Genomic DNA, 17653 nt, shown 5'->3' on the forward strand with positions numbered 1-17653 from the left:
GTAGCACAGTGGTTAGGGGCGGCACGGTAGCACAGTGGTTAAGGGCAGCACGGTAGCACAGTGGTTAGGGGCGGCACGGTAGCACAGTGGTTAGGGGCGGCACGGTAGCACAGTGGTTAGGGGCGGCACGGTAGCACAGTGGTTAGGGGCGGCACGGTAGCACAGTGGTTAGGGGCGGCACGGTAGCACAGTGGTTAGGGGCGGCACGGTAGCACAGTGGTTAGGGCGGCACGGTGGCACAGTGGTTAGGGGCGGCACGGTAGCACAGTGGTTAGGGGCGGCACGGTAGCACAGTGGTTAGGGGCGGCACGGTAGCACAGTGGTTAGGGGCGGCACGGTGGCACAGTGGTTAGGGCGGCACGGTAGCACAGTGGTTAGGGGCGGCACGGTAGCACAGTGGTTAGGGGCGGCACGGTAGCACAGTGGTTAGGGCGGCACGGTAGCACAGTGGTTAGGGGCGGCACGGTAGCACAGTGGTTAGGGGCGGCACGGTAGCACAGTGGTTAGGGGCGGCACGGTGGCACAGTGGTTAGGGGCAGCACGGTGGCACAGTGGTTAGGGGCGGCACGGTAGCACAGTGGTTAGGGGCGGCACGGTAGCACAGTGGTTAGGGGCGGCACGGTGGCACAGTGGTTAGGGGCAGCACGGTAGCACAGTGGTTAGGGGCAGCACGGTAGCACAGTGGTTAGGGGCGGCACGGTAGCACAGTGGTTAGGGGCGGCACGGTGGCACAGTGGTTAGGGGCGGCACGGTGGCACAGTGGTTAGGGGCGGCACGGTAGGCACAGTGGTTAGGGGCGGCACGGTAGCACAGTGGTTAGGGGCGGCACGGTAGCACAGTGGTTAAGGGCAGCACGGTAGCACAGTGGTTAGGGGCGGCACGGTAGCACAGTGGTTAGGGGCGGCACGGTGGCACAGTGGTTAGGGGCGGCACGGTAGCACAGTGGTTAGGGGCGGCACGGTAGCACAGTGGTTAGGGGCGGACGGTAGCACAGTGGTTAGGGGCGGCACGGTAGCACAGTGGTTAGGGGCGGCACGGTAGCACAGTGGTTAGGGCCGGCACGGTAGCACAGTGGTTAGGGGCGGCACGGTAGCACAGTGGTTAGGGCGGCACGGTGGCACAGTGGTTAGGGGCGGCACGGTAGCACAGTGGTTAGGGCGGCACGGTAGCACAGTGGTTAGGGGCGGCACGGTAGCACAGTGGTTAGGGCGGCACGGTAGCACAGTGGTTAGGGGCGGCACGGTAGCACAGTGGTTAGGGGCGGCACGGTAGCACAGTGGTTAGGGCGGCACGGTAGCACAGTGGTTAGGGGCGGCACGGTAGCACAGTGGTTAGGGGCGGCACGGTAGCACAGTGGTTAGGGGCGGCACGGTAGCACAGTGGTTAGGGGCGGCACGGTAGCACAGTGGTTAGGGGCGGCACGGTGACACAGTGGTTAGGGGCGGCACGGTAGCACAGTGGTTAGGGGCGGCACGGTAGCACAGTGGTTAGGGGCGGCACGGTAGCACAGTGGTTAGGGGCGGCACGGTAGCACAGTGGTTAGGGGCGGCACGGTGGCACAGTGGTTAGGGGCGGCACGGTAGCACAGTGGTTAGGGGCGGCACGGTAGCACAGTGGTTAGGGGCGGCACGGTGGCACAGTGGTTAGGGCGGCACGGTAGCACAGTGGTTAGGGGCGGCACGGTGGCACAGTGGTTAGGGCAGCACGGTAGCACAGTGGTTAGGGGCGGCACGGTAGCACAGTGGTTAGGGGCAGCACGGTAGCACAGTGGTTAGGGGCGGCACGGGAGCACAGTGGTTAGGGGCGGCACGGTAGCACAGTGGTTAGGGGCGGCACGGTAGCACAGTGGTTAGGGGCGGCACGGTAGCACAGTGGTTAGGGGCAGCACGGTAGCACAGTGGTTAGGGGCGGCACGGTAGCACAGTGGTTAGGGGCGGCACGGTAGCACAGTGGTTAGGGGCAGCACGGTAGCACAGTGGTTAGGGGCAGCACGGTAGCACAGTGGTTAGGGCGGCACGGTAGCACAGTGGTTAGGGGCGGCACGGTGGCACAGTGGTTAGGGCAGCACGGTAGCACAGTGGTTAGGGGCGGCACGGTAGCACAGTGGTTAGGGCAGCACGGTAGCACAGTGGTTAGGGGCGGCACGGTAGCACAGTGGTTAGGGGCGGCACGGTAGCACAGTGGTTAGGGGCGCACGGTAGCACAGTGGTTAGGGGCAGCACGGTAGCACAGTGGTTAGGGGCGGCACGGTAGCACAGTGGTTAGGGGCGGCACGGTAGCACAGTGGTTAGGGGCAGCACGGTAGCACAGTGGTTAGGGGCAGCACGGTAGCACAGTGGTTAGGGGCGGCACGGTAGCACAGTGGTTAGGGGCGGCACGGTAGCACAGTGGTTAGGGCAGCACGGTAGCACAGTGGTTAGGGGCGGCACGGTAGCACAGTGGTTAGGGCGGCACGGTAGCACAGTGGTTAGGGCGGCACGGTGGCACAGTGGTTAGGGGCAGCACGGTAGCACAGTGGTTAGGGGCAGCACGGTAGCACAGTGGTTAGGGGCAGCACGGTAGCACAGTGGTTAGGGCGGCACGGTGGCACAGTGGTTAGGGGCGGCACGGTAGCACAGTGGTTAGGGCGGCACGGTAGCACAGTGGTTAGGGGCGGCACGGTGGCACAGTGGTTAGGGCAGCACGGTAGCACAGTGGTTAGGGGCGGCACGGTAGCACAGTGGTTAGGGGCGGCACGGTAGCACAGTGGTTAGGGCAGCACGGTAGCACAGTGGTTAGGGGCGGCACGGTGGCACAGTGGTTAGGGCAGCACGGTAGCACAGTGGTTAGGGCAGCACGGTAGCACAGTGGTTAGGGGCGGCACGGTGGCACAGTAGTGGTTAGGGCGCACGGTAGCACAGTGGTTAGGGGCGGCACGGTGGCACAGTGGTTAGGGGCGCACGGTAGCACAGTGGTTAGGGGCGGCACGGTGGCACAGTGGTTAGGGCGGCACGGTAGCACAGTGGTTAGGGCGGCACGGTAGCACAGTGGTTAGGGCGGCACGGTGGCACAGTGGTTAGGGGCAGCACGGTAGCACAGTGGTTAGGGGCGGCACGGTAGCACAGTGGTTAGGGGCGGCACGGTAGCACAGTGGTTAGGGGCGGCACGGTGGCACAGTGGTTAGGGGCGGCACGGTGGCACAGTGGTTAGGGGCGGCACGGTGGCACAGTGGTTAGGGGCGGCACGGTGGCACAGTGGTTAGGGGCGGCACGGTGGCACAGTGGTTAGGGCGGCACGGTGGCACAGTGGTTAGGGGCGGCACGGTAGCACAGTGGTTAGGGGCGGCACGGTAGCACAGTGGTTAGGGCGGCACGGTGGCACAGTGGTTAGGGCAGCACGGTAGCACAGTGGTTAGGGCAGCACGGTAGCACAGTGGTTAGGGGCGGCACGGTAGCACAGTGGTTAGGGGCGGCACGGTAGCACAGTGGTTAGGGGCGGCACGGTAGCACAGTGGTTAGGGCAGCACGGTAGCACAGTGGTTAGGGCGGCACGGTGGCACAGTGGTTAGGGGCGGCACGGTAGCACAGTGGTTAGGGCGGCACGGTGGCACAGTGGTTAGGGGCGGCACGGGTAGCACAGTGGTTAGGGGCGGCACGGTAGCACAGTGGTTAGGGCGGCACGGTGGCACAGTGGTTAGGGGCGGCACGGTAGCACAGTGGTTAGGGGCGGCACGGTGGCACAGTGGTTAGGGGCGGCACGGTAGCACAGTGGTTAGGGGCGGCACGGTAGCACAGTGGTTAGGGGCGGCACGGTAGCACAGTGGTTAGGGGCGGCACGGTAGCACAGTGGTTAGGGGCGGCACGGTAGCACAGTGGTTAGGGGCGGCACGGTGGCACAGTGGTTAGGGCGGCACGGTAGCACAGTGGTTAGGGGCGGCACGGTAACACAGTGGTTAGGGGCGGCACGGTAGCACAGTGGTTAGGGGCGGCACGGTGGCACAGTGGTTAGGGGCGGCACGGTGGCACAGTGGTTAGGGGCGGCACGGTAGCACAGTGGTTAGGGGCAGCACGGTAGCACAGTGGTTAGGGGCGGCACGGTAGCACAGTGGTTAGGGGCGGCACGGTGGCACAGTGGTTGGGGGCGGCACGGTGGCACAGTGGTTAGGGGCGGCACGGTAGCACAGTGGTTAGGGGCGGCACGGTAGCACAGTGGTTAGGGGCGGCACGGTAGCACAGTGGTTAGGGGCGGCACGGTGGCACAGTGGTTGGGGGCGGCACGGTGGCACAGTGGTTAGGGGCGGCACGGTAGCACAGTGGTTAGGGGCGGCACGGTAGCACAGTGGTTAGGGGCGGCACGGTAGCACAGTGGTTAGGGGCGGCACGGTAGCACAGTGGTTAGGGCGGCACGGTAGCACAGTGGTTAGGGCGGCACGGTAGCACAGTGGTTAGGGCGGCACGGTAGCACAGTGGTTAGGGGCGGCACGGTGGCACAGTGGTTAGGGGCGGCACGGTAGCACAGTGGTTAGGGGCGGCACGGTGGCACAGTGGTTAGGGGCGGCACGGTAGCACAGTGGTTAGGGCGGCACGGTGGCACAGTGGTTAGGGGCGGCACGGTAGCACAGTGGTTAGGGGCGGCACGGTAGCACAGTGGTTAGGGGCGGCACGGTGGCACAGTGGTTAGGGGCGGCACGGTGGCACAGTGGTTAGGGGCGGCACGGTAGCACAGTGGTTAGGGGCGGCACGGTAGCACAGTGGTTAGGGGCGGCACGGTGGCACAGTGGTTAGGGGCGGCACGGTAGCACAGTGGTTAGGGGCGGCACGGTAGCACAGTGGTTAGGGGCGGCACGGTGGCACAGTGGTTAGGGGCGGCACGGTAGCACAGTGGTTAGGGGCGGCACGGTAGCACAGTGGTTAGGGGCGGCACGGTAGCACAGTGGTTAGGGGCGGCACGGTAGCACAGTGGTTAGGGGCGGCACGGTAGCACAGTGGTTAGGGGCGGCACGGTAGCACAGTGGTTAGGGGCGGCACGGTAGCACAGTGGTTAGGGCGGCACGGTGGCACAGTGGTTAGGGCAGCACGGTAGCACAGTGGTTAGGGGCAGCACGGTAGCGCAGTGGTTAGGGGCGGCACGGTAGCACAGTGGTTAGGGGCGGCACGGTAGCACAGTGGTTAGGGCGGCACGGTAGCACAGTGGTTAGGGCAGCACGGTAGCACAGTGGTTAGGGCGGCACGGTGGCACAGTGGTTAGGGGCGGCACGGTAGCACAGTGGTTAGGGCGCACAGTCACGGTGGCACAGTGGTTAGGGGCGGCACGGTAGCACAGTGGTTAGGGGCGGCACGGTAGCACAGTGGTTAGGGCGGCACGGTGGCACAGTGGTTAGGGGCGGCACGGTAGCACAGTGGTTAGGGGCGGCACGGTGGCACAGTGGTTAGGGGCGGCACGGTAGCACAGTGGTTAGGGGCGGCACGGTAGCACAGTGGTTAGGGGCGGCACGGTAGCACAGTGGTTAGGGGCGGCACGGTAGCACAGTGGTTAGGGGCGGCACGGTAGCACAGTGGTTAGGGGCGGCACGGTGGCACAGTGGTTAGGGCGGCACGGTAGCACAGTGGTTAGGGGCGGCACGGTAACACAGTGGTTAGGGGCGGCACGGTAGCACAGTGGTTAGGGGCGGCACGGTGGCACAGTGGTTAGGGGCGGCACGGTGGCACAGTGGTTAGGGGCGGCACGGTAGCACAGTGGTTAGGGGCAGCACGGTAGCACAGTGGTTAGGGGCGGCACGGTAGCACAGTGGTTAGGGGCGGCACGGTGGCACAGTGGTTGGGGGCGGCACGGTGGCACAGTGGTTAGGGGCGGCACGGTAGCACAGTGGTTAGGGGCGGCACGGTAGCACAGTGGTTAGGGGCGGCACGGTAGCACAGTGGTTAGGGGCGGCACGGTGGCACAGTGGTTGGGGGCGGCACGGTGGCACAGTGGTTAGGGGCGGCACGGTAGCACAGTGGTTAGGGGCGGCACGGTGGCACAGTGGTTAGGGGCGGCACGGTAGCACAGTGGTTAGGGGCGGCACGGTAGCACAGTGGTTAGGGGCGGCACGGTAGCACAGTGGTTAGGGCGGCACGGTAGCACAGTGGTTAGGGCGGCACGGTAGCACAGTGGTTAGGGCGGCACGGTAGCACAGTGGTTAGGGGCGGCACGGTAGCACAGTGGTTAGGGGCGGCACGGTGGCACAGTGGTTAGGGGCGGCACGGTAGCACAGTGGTTAGGGGCGGCACGGTGGCACAGTGGTTAGGGGCGGCACGGTAGCACAGTGGTTAGGGCGGCACGGTGGCACAGTGGTTAGGGGCGGCACGGTAGCACAGTGGTTAGGGGCGGCACGGTAGCACAGTGGTTAGGGGCGGCACGGTGGCACAGTGGTTAGGGGCGGCACGGTGGCACAGTGGTTAGGGGCGGCACGGTAGCACAGTGGTTAGGGGCGGCACGGTAGCACAGTGGTTAGGGGCGGCACGGTGGCACAGTGGTTAGGGGCGGCACGGTAGCACAGTGGTTAGGGGCGGCACGGTAGCACAGTGGTTAGGGGCGGCACGGTAGCACAGTGGTTAGGGGCGGCACGGTAGCACAGTGGTTAGGGGCGGCACGGTAGCACAGTGGTTAGGGGCGGCACGGTAGCACAGTGGTTAGGGGCGGCACGGTAGCACAGTGGTTAGGGCGGCACGGTAGCACAGTGGTTAGGGGCGGCACGGTAGCACAGTGGTTAAGGGCAGCACGGTAGCACAGTGGTTAGGGGCGGCACGGTAGCACAGTGGTTAGGGGCGGCACGGTGGCACAGTGGTTAGGGGCAGCACGGTGGCACAGTGGTTAGGGGCGGCACGGTGGCACAGTGGTTAGGGGCGGCACGGTAGCACAGTGGTTAGGGGCGGCACGGTGGCACAGTGGTTAGGGGCGGCACGGTAGCACAGTGGTTAGGGGCGGCACGGTGGCACAGTGGTTAGGGGCGGCACGGTAGCACAGTGGTTAGGGGCGGCACGGTAGCACAGTGGTTAGGGGCGGCACGGTAGCACAGTGGTTAGGGGCGGCACGGTAGCACAGTGGTTAGGGGCGGCACGGTAGCACAGTGGTTAGGGGCGGCACGGTAACACAGTGGTTAGGGGCGGCACGGTAGCACAGTGGTTAGGGGCGGCACGGTAGCACAGTGGTTAGGGGCGGCACGGTGGCACAGTGGTTAGGGGCGGCACGGTAGCACAGTGGTTAGGGGCGGCACGGTAGCACAGTGGTTAGGGGCGGCACGGTGGCACAGTGGTTAGGGCGGCACGGTAGCACAGTGGTTAGGGGCGGCACGGTGACACAGTGGTTAGGGCGGCACGGTAGCACAGTGGTTAGGGCAGCACGGTAGCACAGTGGTTAGGGCAGCACGGTAGCACAGTGGTTAGGGGCGGCACGGTGGCACAGTGGTTAGGGCAGCACGGTAGCACAGTGGTTAGGGGCGGCACGGTAGCACAGTGGTTAGGGCAGCACGGTAGCACAGTGGTTAGGGCAGCACGGTAGCACAGTGGTTAGGGGCGGCACGGTAGCACAGTGGTTAGGGGCGGCACGGTGGCACAGTGGTTAGGGCAGCACGGTAGCACAGTGGTTAGGGGCGGCACGGTAGCACAGTGGTTAGGGGCGGCACGGTGGCACAGTGGTTAGGGCGGCACGGTGGCACAGTGGTTAGGGGCGGCACGGTAGCACAGTGGTTAGGGGCGGCACGGTAGCACAGTGGTTAGGGGCGGCACGGTAGCACAGTGGTTAGGGGCGGCACGGTAGCACAGTGGTTAGGGCGGCACGGTGGCACAGTGGTTAGGGCGGCACGGTAGCACAGTGGTTAGGGGCGGCACGGTAGCACAGTGGTTAGGGGCGGCACGGTAGCACAGTGGTTAGGGGCGGCACGGTAGCACAGTGGTTAGGGGCGGCACGGTAGCACAGTGGTTAGGGGCGGCACGGTAGCACAGTGGTTAGGGGCGGCACGGTAGCACAGTGGTTAGGGGCGGCACGGTAGCACAGTGGTTAGGGGCGGCACGGTAGCACAGTGGTTAGGGGCGGCACGGTAGCACAGTGGTTAGGGGCGGCACGGTAGCACAGTGGTTAGGGGCGGCACGGTGGCACAGTGGTTAGGGGCAGCACGGTAGCACAGTGGTTAGGGGCGGCACGGTAGCACAGTGGTTAGGGGCGGCACGGTAGCACAGTGGTTAGGGGCGGCACGGTAGCACAGTGGTTAGGGGCAGCACGGTAGCACAGTGGTTAGGGCAGCACGGTAGCACAGTGGTTAGGGCAGCACGGTGGCACAGTGGTTAGGGGCGGCACGGTAGCACAGTGGTTAGGGCAGCACGGTAGCACAGTGGTTAGGGGCGGCACGGTGGCACAGTGGTTAGGGGCGGCACGGTAGCACAGTGGTTAGGGGCGGCACGGTGGCACAGTGGTTAGGGGCGGCACGGTGGCACAGTGGTTAGGGGCGGCACGGTAGCACAGTGGTTAGGGGCGGCACGGTAGCACAGTGGTTAGGGGCGGCACGGTAGCACAGTGGTTAGGGGCGGCACGGTAGCACAGTGGTTAGGGGCGGCACGGTAGCACAGTGGTTAGGGCGGCACGGTAGCACAGTGGTTAGGGGCGGCACGGTAGCACAGTGGTTAGGGGCGGCACGGTAGCACAGTGGTTAGGGGCGGCACGGTAGCACAGTGGTTAGGGGCGGCACGGTAGCACAGTGGTTAGGGGCGGCACGGTAGCACAGTGGTTAGGGGCGGCACGGTAGCACAGTGGTTAGGGGCGGCACGGTAGCACAGTGGTTAGGGCGGCACGGTAGCACAGTGGTTAGGGGCGGCACGGTAGCACAGTGGTTAGGGGCGGCACGGTAGCACAGTGGTTAGGGGCGGCACGGTAGCACAGTGGTTAGGGGCGGCACGGTAGCACAGTGGTTAGGGGCGGCACGGTAGCACAGTGGTTAGGGCGGCACGGTAGCACAGTGGTTAGGGCGGCACGGTAGCACAGTGGTTAGGGCGGCACGGTAGCACAGTGGTTAGGGCGGCACGGTGGCACAGTGGTTAGGGGCGGCACGGTAGCACAGTGGTTAGGGGCGGCACGGTAGCACAGTGGTTAGGGGCGGCACGGTAGCACAGTGGTTAGGGGCGGCACGGTAGCACAGTGGTTAGGGGCGGCACGGTAGCACAGTGGTTAGGGCGGCACGGTAGCACAGTGGTTAGGGCGGCACGGTGGCACAGTGGTTAGGGGCGGCACGGTAGCACAGTGGTTAGGGACGGCACGGTAGCACAGTGGTTAGGGGCGGCACGGTAGCACAGTGGTTAGGGGCGGCACGGTGGCACAGTGGTTAGGGCAGCGCGGTGGCACAGTGGTTAGGGCGGCACGGTAGCACAGTGGTTAGGGGCGGCACGGTGGCACAGTGGTTAGGGGCAGCACGGTGGCACAGTGGTTAGGGGCGGCACGGTAGCACAGTGGTTAGGGGCGGCACGGTAGCACAGTGGTTAGGGGCGGCACGGTGGCACAGTGGTTAGGGGCAGCACGGTGGCACAGTGGTTAGGGGCGGCACGGTGGCACAGTGGTTAGGGGCAGCACGGTGGCACAGTGGTTAGGGGCGGCACGGTGGCACAGTGGTTAGGGGCAGCACGGTGGCACAGTGGTTAGGGGCAGCACGGTAGCACAGTGGTTAGGGGCGGCACGGTAGCACAGTGGTTAGGGGCGGCACGGTAGCACAGTGGTTAGGGGCGGCACGGTAGCACAGTGGTTAGGGGCGGCACGGTAGCACAGTGGTTAGGGGCGGCACGGTAGCACAGTGGTTAGGGGCGGCACGGTGGCACAGTGGATAGGGGCGGCACGGTAGCACAGTGGTTAGGGGCGGCACGGTAGCACAGTGGTTAGGGGCGGCACGGTGGCACAGTGGTTAGGGGCGGCACGGTAGCACAGTGGTTAGGGGCGGCACGGTGGCACAGTGGTTAGGGGCGGCACGGTGGCACAGTGGTTAGGGGCGGCACGGTAGCACAGTGGTTAGGGGCGGCACGGTAGCACAGTGGTTAGGGCGGCACGGTAGCACAGTGGTTAGGGGCGGCACGGTAGCACAGTGGTTAGGGGCGGCACGGTAGCACAGTGGTTAGGGGCGGCACGGTGGCACAGTGGTTAGGGGCGGCACGGTAGCACAGTGGTTAGGGGCGGCACGGTAGCACAGTGGTTAGGGGCGGCACGGTAGCACAGTGGTTAGGGGCGGCACGGTGGCACAGTGGTTAGGGGCGGCACGGTAGCACAGTGGTTAGGGGCGGCACGGTAGCACAGTGGTTAGGGGCGGCACGGTAGCACAGTGGTTAGGGGCGGCACGGTGGCACAGTGGTTAGGGGCAGCACGGTGGCACAGTGGTTAGGGGCAGCACGGTAGCACAGTGGTTAGGGGCGGCACGGTAGCACAGTGGTTAGGGCGGCACGGTGGCACAGTGGTTAGGGGCGGCACGGTAGCACAGTGGTTAGGGGCGGCACGGTAGCACAGTGGTTAGGGGCGGCACGGTAGCACAGTGGTTAGGGGCGGCACGGTGGCACAGTGGTTAGGGGCGGCACGGTAGCACAGTGGTTAGGGGCGGCACGGTAGCACAGTGGTTTGGGCGGCACGGTAGCACAGTGGTTAGGGGCGGCACGGTGGCACAGTGGTTAGGGGCGGCACGGTGGCACAGTGGTTAGGGGCGGCACGGTAGCACAGTGGTTAGGGGCGGCACGGTGGCACAGTGGTTAGGGGCGGCACGGTAGCACAGTGGTTAGGGCGGCACGGTGGCACAGTGGTTAGGGGCGGCACGGTGGCACAGTGGTTAGGGGCGGCACGGTAGCACAGTGGTTAGGGCGGCACGGTAGCACAGTGGTTAGGGGCGGCACGGTGGCACAGTGGGTTAGGGGCGGCACGGTAGCACAGTGGTTAGGGCGGCACGGTAGCACAGTGGTTAGGGGCGGCACGGTGGCACAGTGGTTAGGGGCGGCACGGTAGCACAGTGGGTTAGCACTGCTGCTTCACAGCTCCAGGGACCTGGGTTCGATTCCCGGCTTGGGTCACTGTCTGTGTGGAGTTTGCACATTCTCCTCATGTCTGCGTGGGTTTCCTCCGGGTGCTCCGGTTTCCTCCACAGTCCAAAGATGTGCAGGTTAGGTTGATTGGCCATGTTAAAAAAATTGCCCCTTAGTGTCCTGAGATGCGTAGGTTAGAGGGATTAGTGGGTAAAATATGTAGGGGTGTGGGAGTAGGGTCTGGGTGGGATTGTGGTCGGTGCAGACTCGATGGGCCGAATGGCCTCTTTCTGTACTGTAGGGTTTCTATGATTCTATGATTCTATGATGCCACGTAAGCATACTGAGGGTTGGCGTGGAGGAGATGGACCTGTTCAACCAAAGGGTCGGACTTGCGGGCCCTAACATGCCGCCGCAGGAGGACAGGTCCTGAGTACGTCAACCAAGACAGCAGTGAGGTCCCAGAGGAAGACTTCCTAGGGAAGGTAAACATCCGCTCATGTGGGGTAGCGTTGGTTGCCGTACACAGGAGTGAGCGTATGGAGTGGAGCGCATCAGGGAGTACCTCTTGCCAACGGGAGACTGGAAGACCTTTAGACCTCAACGCCAGTAAGACAGCCTTCCAGACTGTAGCATTCTCTCGTTCAACCTGTCTGTTACCCCTTGGGTTGTAGCTCGTGGTTCGACTAGAGGCAATCCCATATGAGGGCAGGTATTGCCTCAAGTCGTCGCTCATGAACGACGAGCCCCTGTCGCTGTGGATATAACAGGGGTAACCGAACAGGGTGAAAAGATCACCTTGATAACCGTGGCAGCGGTCATATCAGAACAGGGAATGACAAAGGGGAATCGTGAGTACTCATCAACCACATTGAGGAAGTACACATTCCGATCTGTCGAGGGAAGGGGGCCCTTAAAGTCCACACTCAGTCTTTCGAAGGAACGAGTGGCCTTAATGAGGTGTGCCCTGTCAGGTCGGTAGAAGTGCGGTTTGCATTCCGCGCATACCCGGCAGCTTCTGGTTATGGACCTGACATCCTCCACCGAGTAGGGTAGATTCCGGGCTTTTATGAAGTGGTAGAGCCGAGTGACCCCCGGATGGCAGAGGTCATTGTGGAGAGCCTGCAATCGATTCTCCTGCATACTAGCGCATGTTCCACGCGACAGGGCATCCGAGGGCTCGTTGAGCTTCCCTGGACGGTACATGATATCATAATTGTAGGTGGAGAGTTCGATTCTCCACCTCAAGATTTTATCATTCTTGATCTTACCCCGTAACGTGTTGTTGAACATGAACGCCACGGACCGCTGGTCCGTGAGCAGAGTGAACCGTTTTCCCGCCAAGTAATGGCGCCAATGCCGAACGGCCTCCACAATGGCCTGGGCCTCTTTTTCCACCGCAGAATGTCGAATTTCAGGGCCTTGGAGGGTGCGAGAGAAAAAGGCGACAGGCCTGCCCGCCTGGTTAAGTGTGGCGGCCAGGGCGAAATCAGATGCATCACTCTCCACCTGGAAGGGGATGGACTCATCGATAGCGTGCATCGTGGCTTTCGCGATGTCGGCTTTTATTCTTGCAAAGGCTAAGCGAGCCTCTGGTGCTAGGGGAAAAGAGGTAGACTTGATGAGCGGACGGGCTTTGTCCGCGTAATTGGGAACCCACTGTGCATAGTATGAGAAGAAGCCTAAACATCTTCTCAGTGCTTTGATGCTAGTGGGCAGGGGGAGTTCGAGGAGGGGACGCATACGGTCTGGATCAGGGCCAAGGACCCCGTTTTCCACCACGTATCCGAGGATAGCTAGGCGGCGCGTGCGAAATACACACTTCTCCCTGTTGTAGGTCAGATTCAGGCGAGATGCAGTGCGTAAGAATCTAAGAAGGTTGGCATCATGGTCCTGCTGGTCGTGGCCACAGATGGTGACGTTATCCAGGTACGGGAAGGTAGCCCGCAGCCCGTTGTGGTCCACCATTCGGTCCATAGCACGCTGGAAGACCGAGACCCCATTTGTGACACCAAAAGGAACCCTTAAAAAATGGTACAGGCGACCATCCGCCTCAAAGGCCGTGTATTGTCGGTCCTCTGGGCGAATGGGGAGTTGGTGGTAGGCAGACTTGAGGTCTATGGTGAAGAACACCCGGTACTGCGCAATCTGGTTGACCATGTCAGATATGCGCGGGAGGGGATACGCATCCAGCTGCGTGTATCTGTTAATGGTCTGACTATAGTCTATGACCATCCGGGGTTTGTTCCCATTCTTAACCACCACGACTTGCGCTCTCCATGGACTAGCGCTAGGTTGGATGATCCCTTCCTTGAGGAGCCGCTGAACTTCAGATCGAATGAAGATCCGATCATCAGCGCTGTAACGCCTGCTTTTTGTTGCGATGGGCTTGCAGCCTGGCACGAGATTCTGGAATAGGGAGGGTGTGGTAATCCTAAGCGTTGAGATACTACATGTGGAGCGCGTTGGGCAATTTAGAGGCTGCGGGTCTCCCACTGAAAGTGGAGGGAGTGGCCCATCGTACTGCAGGGTTACACTCTTCAAGTGGACCATTAAATCTAGTCCTAGGAGTATCGGCGGGCAAAGGTGCGGTAACACAAGGAGCCTGAAGTTCTCGTAAACCGTGCCCTGCACCGTCAGATTGACCACGCAGCTCCCTAGCACGGTGACAGACCGGGACCTTGACGCCATCGAAATTGTCTGCTTGACAGTCCGAATCTGGAGACCACACCGCTTCACGGTGTCCGGGTGAATGAAGCTCTCCGTGCTCCCGCTGTCAAACAAACAATAAATCTGGCGTCTGTTTACCTGTATGTCCATCATGGACTTGTCGAGTCTGTGAGGCTTGGCCTGGTCCAGGATGATCGACGCCACCGTTGGTTCGTGGGTGCAACTGCAGGCAGCTGAGATGGTTGATGATGACCCCTGCTGGTCATTCGCGGTCGGTGCCGACCAAGATGGCTGCCCCCATAGGTCGCACGTGGACAATGGCGCCAAAACCTGCGGCACCTGCAGGTCGCACGTGTCTTGCGACTCCGTCGTTCGGAATGGCGACGTCCTGGAATCGCACGTGGCAGAAGACCTTGAAGACGCAGAAGACAAGGAGGCCGGCTCCGGGGAGTCACACGCCGCATTGCTGTTCTTGGATGGAGGTTTGGTCCGGCATACTTTGGAATAGTGCCCCTTCTTGCCGCAGGCGGAGCACAACACCGCTTTAGCTGGACATCGCTGCCGAGGGTGTTTCACCCCCCCACAGAAGTAACACCGCGGGCCACCTGGAGCTGCTGCCGTCGTCAGGTCCGAGGCTGGGAACACAATCGCGCAGTTTATCGGTCCCGCTGAATGAAGTGGGGTCTGAGACTGCCCCTGCCACACTGTCTCCACGCGGTCGTCGGGGTACATCGCCAGACTTTTGGAGGCCGTTTCTAGAGCGTCAGCTAACTCTATGGTTTTAGTGAGATCGAGGTTACCTTGCTCCAACAGCCGAAGGCGGATGTACGACGAGCCGATTCCCGCCACGAACGCATCTCGAACTAGGTCACTCATGTACTGGTCTGCCGACACTGCCTTGCAGTTGCAGGCTCTGGCTAGCTGTTGAAGCTCGCACGCGTACTGTTCCGTCGTTTCGCCGGGCTGCCGCCGTCGAGTGGCTAGAAGGTATCGAGCATGGATCTCATTCGGCGGTTTGTTGTATCGCTTCTTGAGAAGCTCGAGGGCCCCTTTGTAGTCGGTGGCCCCACGGATCGCTAAGTATACAGCGTCGCTTACCCTCGGTGGAGGACCCGGAGTCTGTCGGCGTCGTCGGTGACCGCTGTGGAGGCGTCGAGGTAATCCTGGAAACACTTCAACCAGTGGTCGAAAGTGTTCGACGCTCCCGCCGCACGTGGGTCCAACGTAAGCCGTTCGGGTTTAAGCATTTGCTCCATGTTTTCTTTTGGTTTTTTTTCAAAAAAAAGAATTTACTTGTTGGCAATAAAATTGATGCGCGATAAATCACCGGGAGGCAGGATGTACCCGGGAAATAACGGCTTTTATTGCCAACAATAACAGAGCTACTATATACAGTATACGATCCCAGTCTAAAGGGTCACCAGGCAGAGCAGTGACCTTTATACCTCTCCCAGGGGGCGGAGCCAACTGGGGTGTACCATAACAACTATATTAACAGGTAGAACAGCCCAACCCTAACCCCAACAGTAACATATCTACAGACTCATAGTACTGGCCAGACACTGGCTCAGCACTACCTGGTGGGAACCAACAGTGGTTCACCACAGTCTCTCTCTCTCTCTCTGCCTCTCTGTATCTCTGTCTCTCTCTCTCTCTGTCTCTCTCTGTCTGTCTGTCTCTCTCTGTCTGTCTGTCTCTCTGTCTCCGTCTCTCTCTCTCTCTGTCTCTCTCTGTCTCTCTCTATCTCTGTCTCTCTCTCGCCCTCATTCTCTCTCTCCCTCTCTGTCTCTCTCTCTGTCTCTCTGTCTCTCTCTGTCTCCGTCTCTCTCTGTCTCTCTCTCTCTCTCTCTCTCTGTCTCTCTCTGTCTCTCTCTCTGTCTCTCTCTGTCTCTCTGTCTCTCTCTCTCTCTCTGTCTCTCTCTGTCTCTCTCTCTCTGTCTCTCTCTCTCTCTGTCTCCCTCTCTGTCTCTCTCTCTCTGTCTCTCTCTATCTCTCTCTCTCTCTCTGTCTCTCGCCCTCTGTGTCTCTCTCCCTCTCTATCTCTCTCTCTCTCTGTCTGTCTGTCTCTGTCTCTCTCTCTCTCTGTCTGTCTCTCTCTGCCTCTCTCTGTCTCCATCTCTCTCTCTCCCACTCTCTCTGTCCCTCTATCTCTGTCCCTCTATCTCTCTCTGTCTCTATCTCTCTCTCTCTCTTTCTCTCTATCTCTCTCTCTCTCTCTTTCTCTCTATCTCTCTCCCTCTCTTTCTCTCTCTACCTCTCTCTCTGTCTCTCTCCCTCTCTGTCTCTCTCTCTCTCTCTCTGTCTCTTTCTCTCTCTGTCTCTCTCCCTCTGTCTGTGTCTCTCTATCTCTCTCTCTGTCTCTCTCTCTCTCTGTCTCTCTCTGTCTCTGTCTCTCTCTCTCTCTCTGTCTCTCATTGTCTCTCTTTTTGACTCTCTCTCTCTCTGCCTCTCTCGCTCTGTCTCTCCCTGTCCCTCTCTCCCTGTCTCTCTCTCTCTCTCTCTCTCTGTCTCTCCCTCTCCCTCTCTCATTGTCTCTCTTTTTGTCTCTCTCTCTCTCTGCCTCTCTCGCTCTGTCTTTCCCTCTCCCTCTCTCCCTGTCTCTCCCTCGCTCCCTGTCACTCTCTCTCTGTCTCTCTCTCTCTGTCTCTCTCCCTGTCTCTCTCCCTGTCTCCCTGTCTCTGACTCTCTGTGTCCCTCTCCCTCTCTCTGTCCCTCTGATATCCCCTCACTGCGGTTGCTCTGTGTGATACGGTGACCGTTCCCTCATTCTCCATCCCGACTCTCATTCCCCCTGTTTCTGACAGAATTGGCAGCCACTTTCCTCCCAGTGTCTGGTGGCGAAAAAGGCCTTTGATGAGCGTCGAGTCAATGAGATCTACAAGCTGATTCTTCAACGCGACCCACAGGATCTGACGGAGCAGGAGTGGAAGGTCGAGAAGGAGACCATCTTGGCTCGGATCAGTCAACTGAACACAGGCTTGCCAATAGAGAGAGAAGATCCATCACACCTTCCACCACACTTAGCGTCACTGTGTATCTAACCCCGTGCTGTACCTGTCCTGGGAGTGTTTGATGGGTACAGTGTAGAGGGAGCTTTACTCTGTATCTAACCCCGTGCTGTACCTGTCCTGGGAGTGTTTGATGGGGGACAGTGTAGAGGGAGCTTTACTCTGTATCTAACCCCGTGCTGTACCTGTCCTGTGAGTGTTTGATAGGGGGACAGTGTAGAGGGAGCTTTACTCTGTATCTAACCCCGTGCTGTACCTGTCCTGGGAGTGTTTGATGGGGACAGTGTCGAGGGAGCTTTACTCTGTATCTAACCCCGTGCTGTACCTGTCCTGGGAGTGTTTGATGGGGACAGTTTAGAGGGAGCTTTACTCTGTATCTAACCCCGTGCTGTACCTGTCCTGGGAGTGTTTGATGGGGACAGTGTAGAGGGAGCTTTACTCTGTATCTAACCCCGTGCTGTACCTGTCCTGGGAGTGTTTGATGGGGACAGTGTAGAGGGAGCTTTACTCTGTATCTAACCCCGTGCTGTACCTGTCCTGGGAGTGTTTGATGGGGACAGTGTAGAGGGAGCTTTACTCTGTATCTAACCCCGTGCTGGACCTTTTGAAACATTCGCACATTTCACTCCCTTGCTCTTTTTTCATTTATTATCTCCTGTATTATTACTTCCTGGGATGTTTGGGGTGTTTTGTCTTCGAATCGTTCTCTGTTGTTAAGGTTTATCAAAATATTGAAACATAAAACTATTACAGTCGAGTAATTCACTGAAATTTTCATTCTGTGTGAGTGTGTGTGTTCGCAACAACCTGTCCTGGTCCCCCCCACGCCGACACTATAGTTAAGAAAGCCCCACCAACGCCTCTACTTCCTCAGAAGACTAAGGAAATTTGGCATGTCAGCTACGACTCTCACCAACTTTTACAGATGCCCCAGAGAAAGCATTCTTTCTGGTTGTATCACAGCTTGGTCTGGGGCTC

At 60.8% G+C, this 17653-nt stretch overlaps 1 protein-coding gene across 1 annotated transcript in view; it reads left to right on the forward strand.

Moving 5' to 3' along the window:
- LOC144490432 (uncharacterized) overlaps window positions 1-17451 on the forward strand; it is a 21528-nt gene extending 4077 nt beyond the window's left edge. The window contains exon 2 of the mRNA XM_078208174.1: window positions 16472-17451. Within this exon, the coding sequence (XP_078064300.1) occupies window positions 16472-16708 (237 nt within the window). The 3' untranslated portion in view covers window positions 16709-17451. The remainder of the gene's footprint in view (window positions 1-16471) is intronic.
- The last annotated feature ends 202 nt before the right edge of the window (window positions 17452-17653 follow it).

The sequence above is a fragment of the Mustelus asterias genome, unplaced genomic scaffold (genome assembly GCF_964213995.1).
Source record: "Mustelus asterias unplaced genomic scaffold, sMusAst1.hap1.1 HAP1_SCAFFOLD_3268, whole genome shotgun sequence".
NCBI lineage: Eukaryota > Metazoa > Chordata > Chondrichthyes > Carcharhiniformes > Triakidae > Mustelus > Mustelus asterias.